This window comes from Podarcis erhardii, assembly GCF_964252035.2.
Source record: "Podarcis erhardii genome assembly, chromosome: 4".
Classification (NCBI taxonomy): Eukaryota; Metazoa; Chordata; class Lepidosauria; order Squamata; family Lacertidae; genus Podarcis; species Podarcis erhardii.
The window spans coordinates 38675443-38700126 of record NC_138508.1 but is presented as its reverse complement, the minus strand read 5'-3'; the positions used below and the strand labels follow the sequence as shown (position 1 = coordinate 38700126).

At 39.0% G+C, this 24684-nt stretch overlaps 1 protein-coding gene across 1 annotated transcript in view; it reads left to right on the top strand.

Moving 5' to 3' along the window:
- The window catches only part of CIP2A (cellular inhibitor of PP2A), a 29006-nt gene that overhangs the window by 1893 nt on the left and 2429 nt on the right, over window positions 1-24684 (top strand). The window contains exons 2-20 of the mRNA XM_081859660.1: window positions 1238-1385; window positions 2929-3041; window positions 4877-4971; window positions 6215-6311; window positions 7216-7338; window positions 7604-7749; window positions 9223-9298; window positions 9996-10220; window positions 11450-11609; window positions 12404-12545; window positions 14613-14712; window positions 15604-15722; window positions 15883-16075; window positions 17196-17270; window positions 17363-17473; window positions 17843-18039; window positions 20887-21000; window positions 23159-23241; window positions 24098-24237. Of these exons, the coding sequence (XP_081715786.1) occupies window positions 1238-1385; window positions 2929-3041; window positions 4877-4971; window positions 6215-6311; window positions 7216-7338; window positions 7604-7749; window positions 9223-9298; window positions 9996-10220; window positions 11450-11609; window positions 12404-12545; window positions 14613-14712; window positions 15604-15722; window positions 15883-16075; window positions 17196-17270; window positions 17363-17473; window positions 17843-18039; window positions 20887-21000; window positions 23159-23241; window positions 24098-24237 (2457 nt within the window). The remainder of the gene's footprint in view (window positions 1-1237; window positions 1386-2928; window positions 3042-4876; window positions 4972-6214; window positions 6312-7215; window positions 7339-7603; window positions 7750-9222; window positions 9299-9995; window positions 10221-11449; window positions 11610-12403; window positions 12546-14612; window positions 14713-15603; window positions 15723-15882; window positions 16076-17195; window positions 17271-17362; window positions 17474-17842; window positions 18040-20886; window positions 21001-23158; window positions 23242-24097; window positions 24238-24684) is intronic.

The window sequence follows — 24684 nt, the reverse complement described above, 5'->3', positions numbered from 1 at the left end:
TATTTTATAGCTTGCTGTATTCTATGGACTCGGAATGGCTTTTAACATTCCCCCTAAATGTTAAAAGCCCTGATCTGTGGGATTCACAATCTGAACCTAGTCACACACTGGTTGACTATGGAGACTCTTCTCTGTGTACTTTCTGTTTCAGAGGTATGGAAGGTGGTCACAGGGGAGAGGACCACCAAACTTATGGAACTTAATCTCTACTGAGGCTCCCTTGGATCATTCTGAAATAAATCTATACAGGCAACTCCCAATTTACACAGCGGTTACGTTCCAAAGCACCACACATTTAAGTGAAATTGCATATATTGCATGGTCGAACACATCAAACACGTCTAAGATGGTTGCCTGTATACACTTGTATTAAAAAAGGCATTCAGAATCAACTGATTTGGGAAATTTTGTTTAGGTGCTAGTTCTGATTGCTTTGGCTTTCTGGTTTGTTTATTTTATATTGGTTTACAAACCCCTTTTGATGTTCAGAAAGGTGGAGGAGATAAATCTTAAATAGGGAACATCAATATTCATTATTTATCTGAACTACATTTCGCTTAATTATATTGCCTATTTTCAGTTGGAAGCCACTTGGTTAGTTTTTTTAATTAATTAAAATGCATAGAACAATTCTGAAAATACTCTTATTGTAGTTAATAAATCTATGTAGAATTTCCACCAGCTCCCCAATTCTGTCTGCATACAGTATTCAGGTTAGAATTCTTGCAGATCTGATAGAATACAGAGAAAAAACTATGGTACCTTTAGCCACTTCTTGAGAGCCTCAATTTTGTAAGCATCTAGGTTGAAGTGTTCTTCACAAGGACAATTTTTTTCAACTGTCAGTTTTGTTCAACTGTCATACTTTTGGAAGATGCTGTTAACATGTTATTTAGCTCTGGTGTGTTTATACTAATAGAACTCTTTTTAGAAGTATGGTAAAGACATAACATATAGTAAGTTATTGTGTATGTATTTGATTGTGTACTTATTTCAAAGAATGGTCTTTGAAAAGAATGGCCGCACTCTAAATTAAGCCCTGTTAAGTTCTATTGATTTTAAGTTAAGGATACTGTACTATGTCTTTGAACTCACTTTCAGTGAAGTGAATAGTTCACTTAGCTTTGTGGAAGACTGCTGTATATTCACTAGAGTTCCAATATACTTAAGGAGTCTTTGGTTCAGTGTTACTATTTAGCTTCAGTTAGTAGTTACCATATTAAATACATTTTTCCAGGTCATCTCAGGATTGAAGCTGACAAGATTTTTTGCATCGAACCAGATTTTACCAAGTGAATGTCTATGCTGCTTAGTGGAACTCATTGAAGATCCAAATACAAGCCCCCAGTTAACCCTGAATGTGGTAGGCTTTCTCTCTCAACTGGGTAAGCCTTAAATACATTTGAGTGGCATATCCTGAGCTGTTTAATACTTTATAGGTCAAGATACTTCATAATTACAGATAAAGTGTATTGTAAAACTTATGATTGGCTCTGATTTCTTGCATACTTTTGTATATAACTTTCTTAGACATCACACTAAAATGTAGAGTGTTCTGATCATCATAACCAAAATTTCTTGGCTGGATTTTTTTTTTTTTAAATCATTTTTTAAATATTACATTTATTGCTTTTGTGCAGCTCATGAATGCAACAACTTAGTTATTGTAAGAAAAGCAGGAATACAAAATCAGTGTCTGTACTTAGTAATGCACTGGATGAGGTCAATAAACTGAAGCACAGTCCTAAGAAGATGGATGTGGGTGGGTAGTACTTGGAGTCCAGGAAATTGGTATTCACTTGCTCTGGATGGGAACAGGTATACAGGGTGGGAGTACTCCTTGATCCATCATTGTCACTTGATTCCTGGAGTGCCTTTTATTACCTATGGCTGGTTCACCACATGTGACAAGATAGCTTTGCCATGCTGATTACCACTCTGTTAGCCTGGTTGGAGTTCTGTAATGTATTGGGGCTGCCCTTTTAAGAGTTTATGGAAGGTCATAACTCAGCTGCTAGAATTTTGACAGGTTTAGCCAGAGCTGTTCATATTGCACCTATTTTGAAAGATCTATATTGATTGCCTATCTGCTTCCAAGTCCAATTAAAGATGCTGATGCTTTTACCTTAAAACCCTGTAAGAATAGGAACCCACATTCTGGAGTGCTTCCTTCCATAGCAGCCCCCCCCCCATGTCTTATCTTCTGAAGAGGCTCTGCTCCAAGTACCCTCTTTAGCATATGTATGTTGTGGTTCTACAAGGAGAAAGCTCTTTGTTCAATGGTGCCACAACTTTGGAATGGCGTCCTTACGATGGCATGGCTGGCACTGAAATTACAAGCTTTGGTGTTAGTTGAAAACCTTCCTATTTGACCAAGCATTTTAAATTTTAGATGGCCTTTGGAATTGTGGTGTATTCTATCTTTTATTTTACTTTTTTTTTTTACATTGTATTTATAAGTTGTATTGAATTAATTCTATTCACACTTTTGTATACTTACACAAACTTTTGATGAATGGTTAAAAAATGAGATGGTGATTTGAATGCTGCTGAGTGAGCAGCGATATAGTGTTAAACTAGAGATATGTCAACATTACTTTAGCAGATTTTATTGCAGATATGCCAGACTTTGGGGAAATATGTTAACTGGCTTTTTGTTTTAATATGGAAATTTACTTTTTTCCAGTGTGTAAGACTAAATCTATAGAAGCAACTAGCATTTCTTCTTAATTTGCTTAATTAAGTTACTTTATATCCCAGCACATTTCAGGAAAATTAAAAAAAAAAATAGGATCAAAGACTCTTTATTAAAATATAATTGGCTGTTGGATGGAAATTTTGCTTTATAAATTTTCTGAAATATTTTCTAATTGCCTTTGTTCTTGATGCGTTGCTTCTAGTGACTATGTGTGTATGTTTATATTTTAGTTTTAGATAATGAGATCAGAGAAGCCCTTCTGAATACTTACAATTTGTGTAGTGTCCTGGCAGGTGTGATTCATCGAAGTTCTATCAATCCTCTTGATCCAGTATTATTACAGGTAACATAATGTAATGCTTAACACTTCATATAGTGGGAATTATTTTTTGTGGTAATGTAAAGCTTTAAAATTATTTTTAGCTATGTTTTGCCTTTCTTCCATGGAACTTAAAGCTATGTTCACATGGTTCCGGGGGGGGGGGTCTTCCCATTCAAGCACACATGAGATCCAAACCTGCTTAGGTGTCCATGCCATCAGGCTATAGCTGAAATGCAAATGTAGAGATTTCTAATAAAATGTGGAAAAGTAATGGCACGCCTGCCTTGCTTGATTTAAATAGATTTGTATCCTATAGCCATGGAACAATTTTTTCTGCTTCATGTTCTTTTTGGTGTGAAATAATGGGTTAGTCTCATCTTCACTAAAACCAAAACTTGATTGACTAGAGTCAGTGAGAGAAACTGTTTTGGTTTTATTCCACCCTCTCCCCTGGCCAACTACTGGTTTCACATCTGCACTTCAGTGATTAATTCCCCTTGATGATTAATAGTCTTAGGGTGCAATCAGCCAGGATGAGCACCTTAGGGTGAAGCGCTTTTGTGGCTTAGCTAATGTTAAGTCCCCGGCCCCAGCACATAACTTGCTCATCCAAGTGAGCCTAAGCTGGCTGAACCTAGGCCTGTGTAAGTCCCAAAAAATGTGTTCTGGGCTATGGCAGGAGCCTGACCATAGAGTGAGGACTTAGGCTGGATCCTAAGCCCATTCAGCTTGGTCATGTGATCTTGCAACTTGGTGTAGAACATTGAAAGGCATGTTTCCCCTCTTCCAGGCTTAAGCTTGCTTCATGACAGCTTCTTGTGCATACAATTGAGCCCTTAACCCAGTTGTTTTCAACCAGTGTGCCGTGGCACACTTGAATGATAGTCAGAGGTGGCACAGGCAACATTGGTCTCTGTCCTTCTTTCCTTCTCTCCCTTCTCTGATGTCCTCTTGCATCTCTGCCTCCCAAAGGCTTGTGCGGCTGTATGTTGCAGCAGCCCTGGCTACAAACTCCCCAGGCGAATGGTGCCTCTGGGGTTGGTCTTGGGGTGCTGGTTGCAGGAGCTGAGGTGGCCTTGGAATAATAAAGCAGGTGGGTGAGTGAAGGAGGCCCGCCAGCCAGTCCACCAGCCCTTGCAGTTGGACAGACAAGTGGGAGGCCAGGCAGGCACTGTGCTGGCCTTTTTTGTGATTGCTGATTGCAAGGCCTGCCTGGGAGCTGAGTGTCCAGTGCTGAAGGGGAGCCTTTCCAGCATGCAGGGCTGGCAGCGCCTGCTGCTGCCACTGCAGCCTCCCAAGGTAAGGTGCTGGCCTCACATTCACCTTTGGACAGTCTTTGTTGATCCACTTAGGCTGAAGGCACCCTCTTCCCAGGCCCCTGGTAGGTGGCATGAGGAGGTACCTCTCTTTGGGGTTGGAGTGGGCAGCTCAGAGACCAAGAGCGGCTGCCTGGAGGATTCCCAAGGAGAGAGGAGAGGAGGCTAAGGGAACACTTCACAAGGGAGAGTATTCAAAAAAGGGTGAGAGGCTGCTAGCTCTGCAGGCAAGGGGTGACATAACTGGGCTCCTGAGTCCTACAGGGGTGCCACAGAAAGAATGTAGATGGTCAAGGGAGCTGTGGACTCAGAAACTTTGAAAACCTCTGCTTCAACCTACTAATTAGTTGTATAAACTGAATTTTTAGAAGACTATTAATCATCAAGGAGAAATGATTTTAATAGTTTTGAAATAGTATATTATCTAGTTCCTAATCTGAAAATGGAATGCAATGGCTCTAATACACATAAATACTTCCCTAATATCTAGAAGTTACATCTTTTAGTTGTATCATAATTTGTTTTTTTCTCCCCCTCAAGAGTATTCAACTGCTGCAGAAATTGACCTACAGTGCAAGAGTATTCCATGGCAGTACTAATATTGATGACTTAATTTCATTTCTTATGCACCATATGTAAGTACCTCATAGGATTAAATCTTTATCTCAGTAAGGCTACAGTTGTATACTTGATCATCTTGGAGTAAAAACTGATGAGCTGTTTTCAGGGAGGTAGTTAAGACCTTGGGGCAGCGAGAGAAAGGGCAGGTGCATTGTAAGGAACAGAAGACTGTTAGACTGAGGATGATAGAACAGGACGATCAAATATTTTCCAGCAGAGGTATATTCATAGAATCGTAGAATGTAGAGTTGGAAGGGACCACAAGGGTCATATAGTCCAACCCCCGGTAACGCAGGAAACTTTTGCCCAACATGGGGCACCCATCCACAACTCTGAGATTAAAAGTCTCATGCTCTACCGACTGAGTCAGGAGATGGGACAGAGGTAGTGTTGGTGGGTAGAGCTGAACTTGCAATAAGCAAATTCCCTGCCCTCCTCTCCACTTCCCAGGTGGTTTCATAGAATCATAAAATCATAGAATCTTAGAGTTGGAAGGGACCCAAGGGTCATCTAGTCCAACCCCCTGCAATGCAGGCATCTCAGCTAAAGCATTGATGACAAATGGCCACCCAACCTCTGCTCAAAAACCTCCAAGGAAGGAGAGTCCTATGCAGATATTTGTCATACCCACTCCTGTTTAGTTTCAGAGGAGAGTTTAATTGGCCACCTTCAGGTCAGTCTCTAAAATGCACTAAAATAAAAATAGCATATGTATTTGGGCAAGGGAAGAAGACATATAACTTTTGTTTTCAGTAAAATTAATAAAACTAATTACACTTGGGTTTTCATTCTCCTTAGTGGCTTCTCTTCTGCAAGAAGTGTTAAGTTGGCTTCTCTTCTGCAAGAAGTGTTAAGTCCTACCACTAAAGTCATTATGACACCAACAGCTGTATGTGGGTGGGCAAACTGATAAGTGTTTTGAACGGCTTATGCGGCAATCCTGTATACACTAACCTTGGAGCATGTCCTGTTAAACTCAGTGGAGCTTACTTTTGTAGGATTGCACTCCGTGCATAATTATAAAGTGAGCAGCACATAGTTTGATAAATGATAGGTATAAGCATACAGCAATTCCAGTGCAGTGATTTACTTGTGTTCTGCATGTGGGATCATTCTACTGATTTGGATAACAAAGTGAAAGTTGCTCTGAGGGGATAATGATTAACTTGAAGGAATCAGTTTTATAAGAAACGAAGTATGGAATTCTAATAAACATGTTAACAAAGCAGATTGCTTTATTATGGGCTTTTATTTTAGTCAGTCTACAGAAGACGAGTTAACAATACCATGCCTAGGACTTATGGCAAATCTGTGTCGACACAATCTATCCATTCAAGCACATATTAAGTCATTGGTAAGAAACTTTCTTTATTGAAATCTTTTTGAAGAAAGGGGAGTCTAATCATTTGAGCGTGTGAAACATTAGCACTTTAAGTGAGCAAGTAGGAGTTGATTTTTTCTCTTGATCTTATATAGCAGATGAGCACAACCATTATCTCCAAAGAACATGGAAGAAATTAGAATTTCAAGAAATGGCTTGGTTAATCTGGGGAAATTGTCTTCTGTATTTACATATTTAGCAGAGGTGGTAAAGACATTTCCTGTGTACCTTCAAAACTACAGGACTATAGTGTCATGCTAATGAGCCCAGAGAAAATGATTACACTAATGTAATGCAGAAAAGAAGTCGAGAATGAGGACTTTCCACAGCACTTGGATATGACTCCTCTTGCTTTTGATTATTTTAACAAACACTAGATCTAATTTTGGCCAAGTTCATCAGTAAAGGTCTTTTATATAGATTTCATATTTCCTCATTTTTTTCTCCCTTTAGCTATGTTAATATTTCTGAAATCCAAATCCTCAAAAAATACACTTCACTTCTCAGTGAACACCAACATTTTGCAATCTTTCACAAATGTGTATGAATCTCATTGATTTCAGTGGAAATTTGCATATAAATAACTTCAGAGATGAAGTGTAAACTTTTATTTTCTTGAGTTGGCCATCCTGGATCTCTACTGTCCTTCACACTCTAACGGTTTCTAAACATAATTTCAAAGTAACATTAAAATAAAACATTAATGCATTATCGGTTCCAATGGATATTGGTGAAATGACATGTATGTTCTATGGGGAAGCAATCTTTTAATTAATCTTGTGAAATGGTAAGGAATAGAATATATTGACTTAGGCAGCAACAGGTTACACTCAAATGCAACTTTTTCTAGGAATGTTTTTTCTTCTCTTTGTACTAGACAAATGTGAAGAGTTTCTATCGTACTCTGATCAGTTTCTTGGCCCACAGTAGTCTAACAATGGTTGTATTCGCACTTTCAATATTGTCAAGTCTTACATTAAATGAAGAAGTTGGAGAAAAGGTAAGGATGTGTTCTTTTCTTCTTTTAAAGAAATAACTTCTACTTCAGGCATGTTAATCTTGCCGATAATAATATTTGTGGCAGGATGTGGAATTACACCAGCAACCTGTGCAAATCAAGTAATGCAGGCCTGTTCTACTAACTATGCATATCTTTTATCCAATTGAATCATATTGATTGCTATCATATTTCAGGTTTATAGGTTTGCATTGATATAGCTGGGTGTGTGATGGTTCATTATTGTAAATCAGAGCTCTTTGTTTAGCTTTTCCATTCCAGAAATATTCATCAGACTTTCCAGTTGATATTCAACATTCTTGTGAATGGTGATGGAACACTAACAAGAAAGTACTCTGTTGATCTTCTCATGGATCTCCTGAAAAATCCCAAGATTGCAGTTTATCTTACCAAGTATGTCTTCAAAATAAACTTACCTACAAATATTCTTTTGGGGGCTCTCTGTTATTGTTCCTTAATTTGTGTGTCCATTTTTGCACGTTTTTCTGTCCTAAGCTCTGTAATCATGTGGCTTTAAAGATGACAGAAGCTAAGTTTTCTTCTTCAGTCTTCCCTGTAGCCCTTTGTGCATAACTATGGTGAGAAGACTGGGATTATAGCCATCCCAATGTAAGGCAAGAGGCAGGCTGGACTTGTCTCTTGAGCACTTTTACCTGTGGTGCTTCTAAATTTCAAAGTACAGTAAAAGATGATGACGGCTACTGTTTCATTCAGCACCATTTTAGAAGATGTATTCCCTTCTGTTTGTGAAACAGGCCTGCGGAGTGGACATTTTCAATAATCATGCCCTTAGATGTCATTTCTCCCTCCTGCTGCCACTGAGAAAGAGCTGTAGATTATCCAGCTGCCTGACATTTTTGGTGTTAGCATCCATTTTATTCCCAGGAAGATGTGTCAATAAATATCTTTATTCCTTTGCACCAGAATATAATTTTATATCACTCGTGCCCATTCAACACATGTGGAATGTGCTTAGCTTTGCCTACATTGTTATCACCTGCTAGATCAGAAATTTCACCATATTGGAATCAACAGAAAATGAAATTATGCTCCTTTTCTTATTTGCAGTCAATTCCTATAATGCTGTAATCAACAGCAGGTCTCCAGCTGTATTCCAAGAGCAGCAGAATCTAATTTTCAGAATAGATACTTGAAACATGTATGGCTTCCTAAATGGAAAGCAAATAGGTCCTCAGTATTCATACAGGCATGTTTTGCTGAAAGAGAAGTTCCAACTGACTCCTCTCCCATAGTGTTTCTATTCAAAGTGGTCATTACCAGAACATTGAAATTTTAAGAAGTGGTGTCTGCATTTGTTTGCTTCCCCCACCCCATTCCCCATCCCTTTTTCCTTTTGTATGACATCTTTCTGTTTGTAAGCCTGTAGGCAGGGAGACCTTGTTTCTATTGATCTTATGTAAGTCTTTTTGGCCGAAGAGCAAGATAAAAATGCTTAAATGACATTTGTGCATAGAACTCTCATATTTGCATTAGGTTTTATGTCTTGCTTAATTAGAATTGCCTTAACAACATGTAAGAATTTGGACTTTATTTTATGTGCTGTGAATTAGACATTGGGATTGACACCCAGACTCAAAAACACTTGTTTGATAATATTGATTTATAGCATTGATATGCTGTGTCTGGGCTATTTTTACTCTTTTAGTTGGTGTATTAGCCCTTGTAGCCAGTCTTTCCTAGCACCACTTACTGTGACTCATTGACATTCTTCAATAGTTAAAGCTACACTATTTAAACTAGAAATGAATTATGAGCGATACTCAAGAAATCCTCCTTTTGAATGTTGAGTAATGTCTCCAAAATGAAAAATGTATTTCAACTTTTTTTTTTCTTTTAACAATGTAGATATGAACATTTTACCTCCTGTGTCACTCAGGTATTGGGTCTCCTTCATGGAAGGGATTCTGATTCTTCAGCAAAGGTACTTTGCAGCTAAACATCTTTGTAGTGATACGCCTTAACAGAATCCAGATACTGAGCATTCTTCTTACATCCATCCTTAACTTTAAGTAAATGCCTTGAAATATGGTGAAACACACTAATGTTGATACCTACATATTTTGGGCAGCTAGGCTTGTATGGATCACGTTGTGCTTACTATTACAGTAAGATTAAACTTTACTTATAAGCCAAGTCAGTCACATTATATGAATGAGTGTGTGTATTCAAATAAAACAGTTTGCAGATTGTGTAGAAAGTTACATCCTCATGTGAGGAAAATGTGTGTGTTTGAACTGTGGCTGTGAGGTTTATGCTCTGTTCAGTTCCTTCATATTTTGTGAACACTATTTCCACCATGCTTTTGTATAAGATCTCCCTGATACAGGCGCTGACTGACCGTAGGTCTGTGGAAAACCACAAACTTTACATGCAGAAAGTTCAGGCCCTGACATCTCCTTTTAAACGATCCCTGAGGGCCTAAGCGAGAGAACTGTAAACATTTGGCATTTGCAGGCTGAATGCATCAGTGATATGTTTCCAGTATAATACAGACTTGTATATAGGAGGTCAGATTTTTGGCAGGTCCTTTACAGCTGTAACATGGGTAAAACAAGCAGTTTATTTGTGTGTCGAAACTTTCCATTACTGTAATCTGAAAGATAGTCATTTCTGCTTAGGTGTTGGAGTTGCTACTTTCCTTCTGTTCGGTAACAGAACTCCGTCACATCTTGCGTCAGGCAATATTGGAGCCAAATAAGGCAAGCTGTGGGAGCACAAGACTTGCAACTCGATCTAAGCCTTCAGAGCCATCTGTCCTCTTAGTACATTGGTCAAACCAACCACTGGAAGCATCCGAAAACTGCTCATCTCTTGCATTGGAGCTGTTCAGGGAGATATTTGAGGTACCGACTTCTTTTACAATTGGCTTCAAATTTCTTCTCAGCGAGCCAGTCCATTCAATGTGAATATGAGGCACTTGCTCCAGCCTCATAGCTGTGCCACACACATCCCAACAAGAAACAACTTGCTTCACTTCTAGCCTTGTCATTTGGTAATATCGTTAAGCCCTTAGCTAGTTTTGTTGCTGGTAACTGTATATGAAAATAGCAAATGAAGCCAATGCAAAAATAGTTCTTATATTTTATAAACAATATCCCAAAAGATTCATATTTAACTTTTTTTAAAAAATACCTGTTGCATTTTGGCCACTCCCATTAGGTTATTGCTAGCTATTTGCATGTTTTTGCATGCATGGAAATTTGGGGTAAACTACCTCTATCTAGTGTTTGAGGGGGCAGTCTTTACACCTGGTGTTCTGTAATTATATTTGCCTCATCTTGGCTCAGGGTGTTTTCATGAGTAGCCAGGTTAGGACTCCTCTGCACCAGTCTAGTACCCAGATCACTTCCTTGATAAGGAAGTGAAATCTGATGTTTCTCCCCACGGGGCGGAAAGGAACAGTATGGAAGAATTGTTTTTAAAGGAAGAGGGAGAAGATGTACATGGATCCTCCAACCTTTCTTTTCTCTTGATCTTAAGCCTCTGCTTAACAAGGCTTATGCATTTTGTAATAAAATGCCTGCCACCTATAGTTTTTGCAAGTTCTTAAGCTTACAGTATAAAGACCAACAGTAGTGCACTTGCCACTGCAAAATACTGTGCCGTATTTTTCGCTCTATAAGACGCACCAGACCATAAGACGCACCTAGTTTTTGGAGGAGGAAAACAAGAAAAAAAAAATATTCTGAATCTCAGAAGCCAGAACAGCAAGAGGGATCGCTGCTCAGCGAAAGCAGCAATCCCTCTTGCTGTTCTGGCTTCTGGGATAGCTGCGCAGCCTGCATTCGCTCCATAAGACGCACACACATTTCCCCATACTTTTTAGGAGGGAAAAAGTGAGTCTTATAGAGCAAAAAATACGGTAGTTAAGTTTCATCAGATTGGACTGGAATATGTTTCAGAATCTTATCTTCTGTGAGGAAAAAAAAAACACTAATCATGGGAATGTTTCATGGACCTTGAGATGAAGACTGAGTGGCTTTGGACTTAGAAAGCAGATTTGAGGAGGGGGTAGTATATATTATTTATCAGTTACCTGGGTACCAACAAGCATGTCATTCTTCTACTACAGGATGTTATTGATACAGGCTGCAGTGCTGCAGCTGAGCGCTTTGTGGATCTTCTTCTTCCTGTTCTTCTTGACCATATTCATTTGCCGGATCATGTCTTAGAAGACCTGGTGGCAAAGAAGAAGTGTGAAAGAATGATCGGGGCTGTTGATATCTTGAGAAATATCCTTGATCCACGTTCTTTTTTTATTATCATGAGCTTACCATGAAACTATACTCAGTAGTCTGTAAAATAGATGAAATGCATTTGATTTAAATAATACTTTAAACCCAAGACTTTGGATAAACAGGCAAACTATAGAAAAGGTTGCTCTTAAAATGGTTCAGGATAAAATATGGTGTCTATGCATTATATTTTGTAACTGGAATACAATGTAACGGTTAAAAGGGACTTTAGAAAGGTGATACATGTTTGAACAGTGTTTGTTAAAGACTGCTTTACAGTTTACACAACAGATTCATTTTCTGCACAAAGCTAGCATTTGTCATGACAAACATAAGTGAGAAGAGTCATGTGAAGGGAATGTTCGGAAATCAAACAGTTGCACTTCTTGAATATGTATTCTCTGAGTTTACGCATTTTCTTTTCATGCATTGGGTTTTTATTATAGGAAATGTACATCCAGAAAAGTATGGACCAAAAAGTGCCCTGAATTTCATGTGTGCATTAATGATTATATGATCAGAGTTTTTCTGGCATTTAGACAGAAATCAAGATCAATTAGACTAGCTTAGAGCTGCAAATATCTGTTTGGCTTATTTATTTATTTTTAAATACATATAGTTATCCAGTCTCTAAATTGCTGTAAAGTAATTAAGGAATAGCATCAGCCCTTACGAATGCTACTTGGAGACTCCTAGTAAAGTACAAATGTTCTCCTGCTAAATATTTCCTTCTGTAAAAAAAAAAAAAAAACCTTCTTTCATTAGTCAGATTTATCCTTAACAGAACCTACCGCTTTGTGCAGATGATACGCTAAAAATGCATGTTACTAAGGCTCTAACAGCTAACAAATGTACATCTTTAATTGAATACCACTTTACATGCAGTGGGATTGACTTCAGCTTTGGGACAAAGGTAATGGACTCTGAACTGAGGTAAGCCCCTTTTGTTTAAAAACCCCTGGACCAATCCCTTAGGTTCAGTCTTCTTAAGGATACATATAGATTTTGTTCATTTACAACACCAAGCCACATGTAAGCTACAACAAGCTTGAGCAAAGCCTCAGGTTCATGCACTTCACCTCCCCTTTTGCCCCTCCTTCGGTCAAGTTCTGCAACTTTTAGTTTCACTTACTGCAAATCTTGACTGCTCATGTCCTACAATCAGCAGTCCATGTTTTAAAACAAACTGTAATCCGTTTCAAAAGGAACCAGTTTCAAACCCAGGGTTATGTTGCTGGCTTTTAAAAACCACTAATTTAGTAAAATACAACCAGCCAGGATCCATGAAAATAAAAGTAAACACTGCAGAAGGCCTGGCTGCATGAGAGGGGAAGTGAGCATGGCCAGTGGCTTAACACTGACTGTTGTTGTTGAGCCCTAGCAGCTGGCAAGATATCCTTAAAATTGGCCTTCATTTTAATTGCAATATTCTGAAGTTTCTGTTTATATGGATATGCATTTGAAAGGAATAAAGGTGTTGTGTTCAAGTTTTCCATTTATACATAATTTTAAACAGGCAAATAGGGTGGGGTGGGGGAATGTTATAAGCATCATCACAGTAATACTGTGTCACAGCAGGCCTTTTTCAATTAAGAAAAGAACTCCAAGACATCTTGGTATGCAAGGCAGATTGACTATTACATATGCAATGTTTGATTTAACCTCCAAGGGCAAAAGCTATGTAAATGAAAGACCCAGTGTCAGAGCAAAGAGCAGTGTAAGATATAAATAGCTGGTTCAAAGTTTCTTCACAAAAGGAAATCTGTTTATTACTTTTTTGTTTTTTTGCATTTCAGTTTTAAAAAACAAACAAAAGAAGTTTTATTTTAAAAAATTATTGTTACAAAATTGTACACACACAAATCATAAAGCGTGACATGACTAAGAAAAAATGGGTCACGGCAGGGTAGGGGAGATATGAAACATTATTTTACAGTACATAATAATGAGGTGATAACAGTAAACTAGTGAAATTAACTTGGAGAACACAGAGTAATAGGAGTGAGCTAATGAGAACTGCCTGCCATATTGCAAAATACGTTGTGAGTATTTCTTGTCTCTTTGTTGTTTCATTTGTATACAATAAGCCCACAGTTTACGCGGGGATTACCTTCCAGCAATCCTGCCTAAAGCCAAAATCTCATATAGTCAAAACACATTGGGTTCAGTGGCAGGTGGGATTGCCAGAGCCTTTTTCCTGGATGCCCACCCCCTTTTTATTTTTTGCCAAGCACATAAAGCTGAATGTGCCTGAGTTAAATGTAAGTTGCGGGTTTACTATATTTAATAAAATCACACAATACAGTATAGAAATAATCTTGTTTTTTTCTCTCCTTTTGGCACCATGAATTTTTGCAACAGCTTGCCCATTGTGGCTGTTTGCCAGACTATATTATACCAGTGATCAATATTCATTAATTGCAAGGATTCCCAAGTTCTGGCTATAACTCTTCTAGCTGCTGTTAATAAACGTGTTCTTAATTCCTTGCTTCTTACTTGGTCCATATCTAAATTAAGTAAGGTTTTATTGGGATTGTCTGAGCTGTAATCTGAGATATCTCTTTTGAAACTTCCTTCTAAAATTGTTCTATTTGTGAACATTCCCACCACATATGTTAGTATGTACCTATAATTTGGCATCCTCTCCAACATAACAGAGAACGATTGGATCCTTTTACTGGATGACATCAATTCTACCATATGGCTAAGTTGGCTTGCTTCATAGGTGGTTTTAATAATTCTAATTTTTTGATTTGTCAGGTGGGCAGAACTCTGCAGTGTAGCCAATCATGGTGGGGCTCACTGTCAGTGTTGATCAATGAGCCCCACTTGCAAATGAATAATCTGAAGCTCTTAAAGCTTCTAATTGTTCCTTTGAAGACATGTCCTTATCTACCCCATATCAGATGTCAGGTTTGGGGTAGGTGGCTGCAGTGTGCTAATCATTGCTGGAATTTATGGTGTACAGTAACTTTTCTTTTAATTATCACCTTTTTTCAGCAAGCTTGCTGCTGATGTAATCTTAAAAACACTGGATCTTATGAGCAAGCTTAAGCAGCTGGTTTCTAACATGGAAGTCAACTTTTACAAAGTTCTTCAGGTAAGGTTTGTTTGATCATTTAAATGTCTGTTAAGATAGACAGTGTACATGATTATGTCGATTCTGTGGTAGTGACTAACATTATCCACAGACAACATACTAGCTGCCATTCTTCAAATAATTACCTTTTCCATCATAGCCAGACTGCAATTTACTCATACCTTTTTAAGAAGTGCATGGCAGTGTTTTGAATCCAAAGCTGCCTTGTATGCATAGAAATGGCCTCTACCTCCAAACTCTCCCAATTCCCTGCTTTCTTCTGTCCTGTTCTAAAGGATCACTTAACCTTTAGGAGCTTTTGTGGGTGCAAGAGGGGAGGGGCCAGGAAAGCCCCACTGTATAAGTGGAGTTTTGCTCACACTTCCCTTGATTCAACATAATTGTTCCAATTTAATTTTAGTGCAGTTTCATTTTTAGAAGAGTATTGCCTATAGCACGGGGTATGCTTTTATTTATTCATTCATTCATTCATTCATTCATTCATTCAATCTATAGATCTCAGGGCAGTTTACAACATAAAAATACAAGATACAAACACAAAATAAAACCAAGGACAAAAAAATCCCACAAACCAATAACCCCTCCCACAGAAACATTTTAAAGGGTCTAGGGTGTTAATCATCCAAAGGCCTGGCTGCAGAGTGTAGTTGTACAGTGGCAGCATTTGAGATCTTCCAACAGAATTTAGCAGATCTGATTACTTTCCACATCTTCTGCTTCAACTCAAAATATCCCAAAGGAGGCATTAAAGGTTGAATGAAAGAATGCTTCATTAAGAATGCAATGTATAAAGTGAACGTGTTTATCACTTGTTTTTCCTTCTTGTGTAATATATTTGTCTAGCTGCTTAAAATAATTGCTTATCTGCACTCACAAGTGGTTTGTGTCTAGGACCAACGTTTGGTTACACCTTTGGCTTTTGCTTTAACATCAGACCACAGAGAGCAAGTGCAGGCAGGACTTAGAATTCTGTTTGAAGCAGCACCATTGCCAGATTTTCCTGCCATAGAGTGAGTTTCTTATTCTTCATATTTTTAAAAATTGTCTTGTGTTAAAAGTTTACTCTGGGCTTTTGTTGTCAGTTCTTGATCCTGCTTCATTAAAAAGCTGTTTATATTTTATTTGCAATTCCTTCCTGCTGATTTAATCTTATATGTGTTTTTCATATAGGCTTGGTGAAAGTATTGCGGCCAATAACTCTTACAGACAACAGGAAGCAGAGCACGCATCTAAAAGGAACCACATGCAAGCATCCATTACCTGTGTTAACCCAATGAAATGTTCTGCTGCTTGTGCTCCAAATGACGATGTTGCAACTTTCAACATTCAGGACCTGATACAGAAACTCCAGTCTAGCCTGGAGGTTAATGGCTTTAAGATACAGTTTTTGAATAAAAGCAGCTTTGTCCTGGCATATGTAAAATGCAAAGCAGTCTGCTCCAATCGGATTTTTCAGGCTTCTGAAGTCTGACTAGTTTCTATAGAAAGCTTTGCACAAAGGCATGATAGAAACAGTACAAGCCCAAACTGTTACAAAGCAGTAGGTTCCATATGGGATCCGAACCCACAATGACCAGGGATTAGGCCAAGCTCCACTGAACTCAAGAAAGCCTATTGGCAAGTAGATTAAGTACATAACGTGTAACAGGACACTTCTGAACAGAAGCATTCTAGATAAACTTGAAATGAATGTGCTTTCTGTAGCAGACATCAGTATGTCACAAACTAAAAATTAAATTCTGTAGTCTGTATTCACCTAATGAGTCCCAGCAGCAGAAGCCCTGCACAAAGACTTAGACTTTCGCAACAGGGCTCCCTTCCCCCCCACCCAAATTGGCCTTGTTGGTGGGGCATTAGGAGAACACCTGGAACAATGCAGAGGGGGAGGAGAGGGAATTTTTTTCCATTAGGCAAGCTGAATTGCTTGCACAAAGCAAATGTTCATCATAGTGCGACGCTAAATTCTACCATAATTTTGTTTGAAGTGTAAATTGCTTAAGATCATGGAGAATTAGTTGAATGAAATGTCAGTATATTTATATTATGTTCAATCAAAAGTTTATTGTAGTAACCAAAGGCAATAACAATCCCAACCACCACAATTTTCCACACTGAAAATTATAGCATACGGTATACAATAATTACATAAAATAAGTGATCAATGATTTGAAGAAAGGCAGTCAGAATTTATAAAAAAATGTCTGTTAGCTTATACCTAGCTTAACTTCTGTTAGACCTCTGAATCTCCCACACGACTTACTGCAATACTGTCTAGCCCTCTTTCTTGCAGCCAGAGCATAAAGCACAAATATGGATTCTATATAAATCCTTTGACAATTTATATTACTGTTTTGTTAATACAGGAATGATAACCAATGTTATCTGCCAATATAGTAGTCATTTTTTGTTGCTTTTGTTGAGCTTTTCATTTGCCCGAGTAGGAAAGATTCTGTCATAGCTTATGCTATTAACATTTTCCACAGGTGAAAGAATCATCCACTGATGTAAGGGTGTCTGACATAATGGATGTGTATGAGCAGAAACTGTCTGCATTAGCAGTGAGTACATGTTTAATATGCACAATTTTTCATCTGATTGCTTTGTCCATACCTGTATTTCAATTTACTTTTGCTTTTGGTTTTTCTTTTAGTCCAAAGAAACTAGATTGCAAGACCTTTTGGAAGCAAAGGCTTTAGCACTTGCTCAAGCTGATAGACTTATTGCCCAGTACCGTTGCCAGAGAGCTCAAGCTGAGTCAGAGGTATGTAAAACAAACATTTGCACAAGAATTAATTTGCTGTCTGCCCATAGCTACCACTGCAAGCTTGTTGTACATCAGTATGCCTTGTTTTTGAAAACTAGGTTATACTTACTTGGGGGTGGGGGTGGAATAAATACTGATATTAAATTTTTGCATAACTGCAATCCCTTTGCAGTCCACAATACTTGATGTTTCTAAAGCCTTAAAATTTTAACATTTATCCAGTTTAAGAATAGATTGGTGCCCTTCGGAAGTTACTGATAGAATGTAGACTTCTCATTGACCAGATAATGTTCCTTAAGTGAGCTATGGAATGGAGCAGCAAACATAAGCCACTAGTGAAATACATTCTCCTTGTCTTTCCAAAAGGCTAGAACACTTGCTTCAATGTTGAAGGAAACTGAACGAAAAAATGAAGAACTTGAGTCATTGTTGAAAGCACAGCAAGTAGAATCTGAACGGGCCCAGAGTGATATTGAACAACTCTTTGAACACAATAGGAAGCTACAGACAATAGCAGAGGAACATGAGATACTGAAAAGATCTTCCATTGACCTTCTTCAAAAGTAAGATGTTAAGCTACCATGAAAAATGTGTGAAGAAATGAGTCTTTGAAGCAAAACAACAACAACCCCACAACCTTATGTACTTGATGATTATACAAATATGCACATTTTCCAAAATTGATATGTGTGAGGCTTGCAAAAGTTGTATTGGTTGTTGCAGGGATGGAGTTGGGCATCTGGTAGATGCCAAACCAAAACCACAGTACAGTGGCGTAGCGTGGGTTGTCGGCACCCGGGGCAAGGCAAGTAATTTGCGCCCCCTAACCCGTGGATTTGCGCCCCCTAACCCTAACCCCCAGATGTTGCGACCGGCCCCCCCGCACCCCCCATGCTACGCCACTGCCATAGTATCCAACAGTAGGAATTCAGGGCATGGGTTTCAGAGCACACAACATGGGGTCAAGTCTGGTGCACAGTCAGTCTTTGGGGGGGGGGGACGGACGACACTTTCCCTTTAGGTAAGGGGCTTGGTGTTTATAACCACTTCTTATTCTAGAAACAGCAGGTAATGCCTATAAGCCATGACCTGTGGTTTTGAGAATTTAGGCCTTAGTTGTAAGACATGAATGTGATTTTTGATATAAGACCTCACACATATGGATAGAAGTTTATCTCATAAGATTAGATTATTCAGATTGATCTATATATTCAGGGAAGCTTGCAGAATTAGGTGGCAACGGTTGATCTCGGCTAGGAATTATTTTGGTAATTCGTGTCCTTGCTTGCTTGCAACTGTCTCATAGGGAACTACAGTGGTGCCCCACAAGACGAACGCCTCGCAAGACGGAAAACCCGCTAGACGAAAGGGTTTTCCGTTTTGGAGGCGCTTCGCAAAACGAATTTCCCTATGGGCTTGCTTCGCAAGACGAAAATGTCTTGCGAGTTCCTGCAGGGTTTTTTCCCTCCCCCCCCCCTTTTCCTAAGCCCTAAGCCACTTATCAGCTGATCCACTGATAAGCCACTTATCAGCTGATCCGCTAAAAGCCGCTAATCCGCTAAGCTGTCAATGGGCTTGCTTCGCAAGACGAAAAAACCGCTATACGAAGAGCCTCACGGAACGGGTTAATTTCGTCTTGCGAGGCACCACTGTATGATGAAATGGAGCCACCAAGAGAAACAAGAGAGAGGTATCGGCATAGAAGCATCGGGGGGGGGGGGGGGATACTAGGAAGGTGCAACTTCTTCTCCACACCAAACAGCCCAGGAAGGCTAAGTTTTCCCAGCAGTGTCTGAATGCAAAGTGTCAGTTTGAAAATAGAAATGGAAAATTTGAGGTGTGGGATGAAATATCCAGGCTGCCCAGAGCACAGGAAAAAGAGCACTTCTATTAGGAGGTGAGACTATGTTGCAACATCTTCTTGCAGCTTCCACCTCTATAGAACTGGCATCTCAAATTAGGTTCTGCAGTCTTTAGCCCTCTTCAGATATGTAGAGGGCTAGGGACATGGATTCCAGCTCTGCTTCTCCACTCTCCACTGCTGACCTTCACACAAAGGTTGGAGTGGAGGGTGAAATGAGGTGCACATGGAGATGTTGAAGGTGGGGCTGGCATGCATATATATATATATATATATATATATATATATCTGACTCCTACACACTTTTTGTCCTTGGCTGGTTAGGCTGAACACCTGAACAGGACTTGTCGAAAGCAGGTTTGTGTGTTGACACTTGGGCACAACTGCCAGAAAATAAGCTAGTCCTTGGTGATGAATTTGAAATTAATTTCACTGGGGACAAATGTAAGGTTAAGCAGGAATATGTAAGCAATGAGAATCAGATGCACAAGTAAAGGATGGGGGAGGGGGGACACGTGGCTTGACAGCAGCACATAAAGGATCTAGGGGTTAGCAGACCGCAGGCTTAACACGAGTCAACAGTGTGATACAGCAGCAAAAAGCCTATGACAATTCTAGACTGCATCAACAGAAGTAGAGTGTCCAAATCAAAGGCATAATAGTACCACCACTGTATTCTGCTTTGATTAGACCCTATCTGGAGTACTGTGTCCACTTCTGGGCACCGTACTGTAAAAGGGACATTGGCAAGCTGAAACCTGTGCAAAAGAGGGTGCCCACAATAATCAAGAGTCTGGAAACCAAGCCTTATGAGGAACAGTTAAGGGAGTTGGGCATGTTTAGCCTGGAGAAGAGAAACTGAGAGGTGATATGATAGCCATCTTCAAATATCTGAAGGGCTGTCACATGGAGGATAGAGCAAGTTTGCTTTCTGCTGCTCCAGAGGGTGGGATCTGAACCAATGCTTTCAAATTGCCAGAAATGAGATTCTCACTGAACATTAATAAGAACTTTCCTTCACTGAAGGCTTTTAATCAGAGCTTGGTTGGATGGCCATCTGTATGGGGTTCTTTAGCTGTGTATTACAATTAAGTGTTTTAAATTTGTTGTTAGCCTCCCTGAGCCCAGTTTTCTGAACCGGGAAGGGCAAGGTATAAATAAAAAATTATTCTTATTCTTGCATTGCAGAGGGTTGAACTAGATGACCCTTCTAACTCTACAATTCTATGACTTTTTCCTACTGTGCAAGGTTTCTTATTGCTATATATACATGGGAAATTAGCAGTAGTTCCCTAGGCCATGAACTGCCTTTTAGTATAACCGCGAAAAGAAGTCCTGATCACAGATTTCAAATGTTTAAAATCTGTGATCATGATTCACTATAACCCCTCTTTTAAGGCTTACACTGAAAGCTGCACATCTGTCAACACACCTGTGAGCAAATCCAGTAATTTTGAAAGTAGGAACTTTGGCACATGTTTCTAGAAGACATTTAGGAAAAGCGCTTCAAATTAATTATGTTTAATAATAATATTTTTCTTTTTTTTAGGCATGAAACCATTGAAAAACAATATAACGACCTGCAGTTAATGTGTAATTCTCTGAACAAACAACTTGAGACCATTAAAAGGCAGAATGAATCTCTCAAGCAACAGAACGACAAGTAAGTTCAGTTCTTACCTTAAGTTAAAAGGATTCTATGTTTCAATGAAAACCTTCATTTTTAATCAAAACTGCTTTAAGTGGGGTTTTTTTTTTAACATACTTGGAAATATTCTGAAGTGTATTATGATTTGTTTGCAGTTTTTCAAAGGGTTTGTACGCTGCCTTTCCATGCACAGAACAATCATGAAGATGATAATCAAGCAGGTTCATATAGTTGTGTAGTAAAAGTGAAACTATTGTTTATGGCTTTTGTGGGTTTGGGTTTTTTTTATTAAATTAAACTTAAGCTCGGGTGTAATTCGTTGCAGATCATTTTGAATCTGTGTCAAATGCACAACTTGAAGTTGTTTGACACTTCTGACCAAGACTTTCAACTTCTCACTTCACCCATTTCCCACATTCACAAAAGCTTTCAAAACTGTGGAAGGGCAAGAATGTTTCATTTTCCTTCTGACTATATTTATATATGAATAGTAAAAATTAATACAGCTCTTCCAACAAACTCAACAATGCAAGATAGTCCAGTTAGTTGCCTTTAGAACTACATAAAATAAAATGATTTGGCTCCTGAGTACTGCGAACTGAAGGAAACTTGCAAGCTGGGACATTCCTGTCGGCTCCTTGTCACCACCTTCTAAAGTCTTTCTGGGGGCCCCTCCTGAACAGCGTGGAATGGAGTATTGGGGGTGGGGGGGAAAGGGAGATGGTTGAGCGTGGTTCACCATGGAAAGCTAGCATACAAACAAAACTGTTGATCATGGTTTGGGTCTACTTCAGCATTAGAGATACAATTATGCTGGAAATCAGAATAGTGCATTGCAGGCATCCCCCCACTTGTTTGCTACCGTGTATATGCGTGGCACTGGGAAAAAGTTAAAAGAATTAAATTCAATCCCAGAAATGGCTGGAGACAGTTGGAAAGTCCTTGTGGCTTTCAAGGAGACCCTTCTGTGAGCGTCGAGAAGAGACTGGAGGCATAGCTGTTGCATGCAGCAGCAGCTTTCTCACATGTCTTCCAGCCAGTCCCAGAGCTTTGATTCCAGTTGTGGATATTTTTGGTACAGTACAGTGGTACCTCGGGTTAAGAACTTAATTCGTTCTGGAGGTCCGTTCTTAACCTGAAACTGTCCTTAACCTGAAGCACCACTTTAGCTAATGGGGTCTCCCGCTGCCACTGCACAATTTCTGTTCTCATCCTGAAGCAAAGTTCTATTTCTGGGTTAGCGGAGCCTGTAACCTGAAGCGTCTGCAACCCGAGGTACCACTGTATTTTTTTTTATTTTGGGAGAGTAGTATTTTGGAGAGAAAGCGGCTGAGAGGGCATTTAGAGGGTACTTCCTTACTTATGTGATTTTCACTTATGCACATGGGTCACTCGAACGTAAACCCCGGAACGTAACCCACTTTGGGAATTATGTGTAAGAGTTTCGTAAAGAGGATGCAGGGTGAAAATCAGATATACCTTCACCTCTCCATTCTAAGGCAGCAAATTCACATTGTTCCATCTCTCTATCTGATAAATTATATATATTTCCTGGCTCCTGTCCAAACAAACGAGAATTGAAACCATGTGTTCATATAGGTATCTCAGAATTAGACTCATTTAACATTTTCTTAAATAATGATTGGGTGGGAAATGCCAGTTGACGTTCATGGTGGTGATGGGTAGGAGAATGCCTTGTTCTTGTTTTCAGTTAAATAGAGAGATAAGATCTGTGGTTATCTTGTGTGAGTTTCAAATACATAGCGTTTGAATGTTAAGTAAGATATATATTAAAAAATCAATCTACAGGGATGTTGCAAGTACAATTAAATTAAAAATAGTATCTCCCCTGTTTTCACATAGGAAGTTCTAATGCTCGGTATGTTGTTTGCAAATGTCTGTGGTGGGTGTTGTGTTTTGTTTGTACTTTGCTTTATTTATGTCCCTTTTCTGCAATTGACAATATGGAGGAATACTATTTGGCTTACAATAGATATGGAAATAATGAAATGCAGGAAGAAATAAAGTTGAAAAATTCATTTGACTTTCTTAGCTAATCACACTGAATGATAGGCAAGTGTTGCTGTAATATGACGCTAATGATAATGGGAGCGATTTTCTCATGTTTCTTCCATTGGAAGATCTTTAATGTTTGTATCCTTCAATTTTTCAGAACTGTCAGTCAGTTGCTAGAAACAGAAGAGCATAGAAAAGAATTGCACAAACATTTGCAAGAGAAAGATGGGAAAATATCAAGTAAGTTCTGACTTCTATATTAGCTTCATCAGGAGTCTGGCTTTATAGAGAAAACCTGGAACATGTTTTTCTCCAGCTATGCTACATTTGAACCATCTTTAAATACACAGACCTACCTCTTATTTCAATAGATTGCGTAATCCTATCATTTTTGCTTTGGAGTTTGCAATTACAGCTCTGTAGCACTATGATACCCAATTTCCTTAGCTCGCTCTGGGATTTGCTGATGTTTGAAGAACAGCATGTTCTCTCATTTAGACCCAAATTCAAACTCTCAAAATAAACCACCAAATATGCAAGTGTAGCATGCCTCTAATGGCTCATGGGTATTTTCTGCTGCTACTTTGGGAAACTCCCATTAATCATCACAGTCACCTTATTGGTGCACAGTCACAAGCACAGGTTTGTACAGATATCACAACTACTTTCTTCATTTGGCCTGAGAACAGTATGTCCCTGCTCGCAGTCTATGAAACAGCAGTAACCATTGTGGTGGTTGTTTACTGGTCATAAGGTGGTCATGTTGTAGCTACAGTAACCTGTTAGATGCAAGCAGCTTCTATTATGTGTTCAGAGTAAATTATGTTTGTTTAAAAAAGCACAGGTGACACATATTTTTTTTTTAAAAAAGCTAAATATAATGGGGAAAAGCTCTGTGTTACCCCTTTGAACTCAATTGTCTCAACTGAAAGATGTATATCTGCTTAGGCAGGCAATCACTTAACTCTGGAGCACAAACTATTAGCATTTGCTCAGTAGATGGCACTGTGGTGTAACTCTTTCAGTGGTCGCTTTAGTTTTGTAAATTGGCAAAAAGAAAAACCCAAACTTCTTTCTTTCACAAATTGTTCAAAAGGTTTGCAACAGAAGGTAAAGATTCAGGAAGAAAAACTTAAAGCCAGGCAGAAGGAAAAATCAGATATGGAGGAGACTGTAGACATCCTTAGAAAAGAACTGAGTAAAACAGAACAGGCAAGAAAAGAATTGAGCATTAAGGTAAGCTTTCTGCTGGAGTTCGCCATTTTAGAAAAATTAGAATGGTATCAAGGAATTAGTTACTACAGTTGCAAATAAATATTTCTGTCTAAGTGGAGCAGGTGGTGGCTGCAATGCTGTTTTTGCTTACCTAGGAGTAAACCTCATTGAACTCAATAAGACAAGCTTCTGCATAGTCATATGTAGGATGGGAAGGATTGAGGTGTTGGGAAACTGGTGGTTCAGAAGTTGTGGATTACCATTACCATTATCCTGACCTTTAGCTATGCTGGTTGAGGCTGAAATGCATTTTATCATTGACCCTTCTGTGTGGAGCAATGGTGTTTCCAATTCTGAACCCATAGTTTAAAGATAATAAAGCCTTACTATTCTCATATTGGGACGCGGGTGGCGCTGTGGGTAAAACCTCAGTGCCTAGGACTTACCAATCGTCAGGTCGGCGGTTCG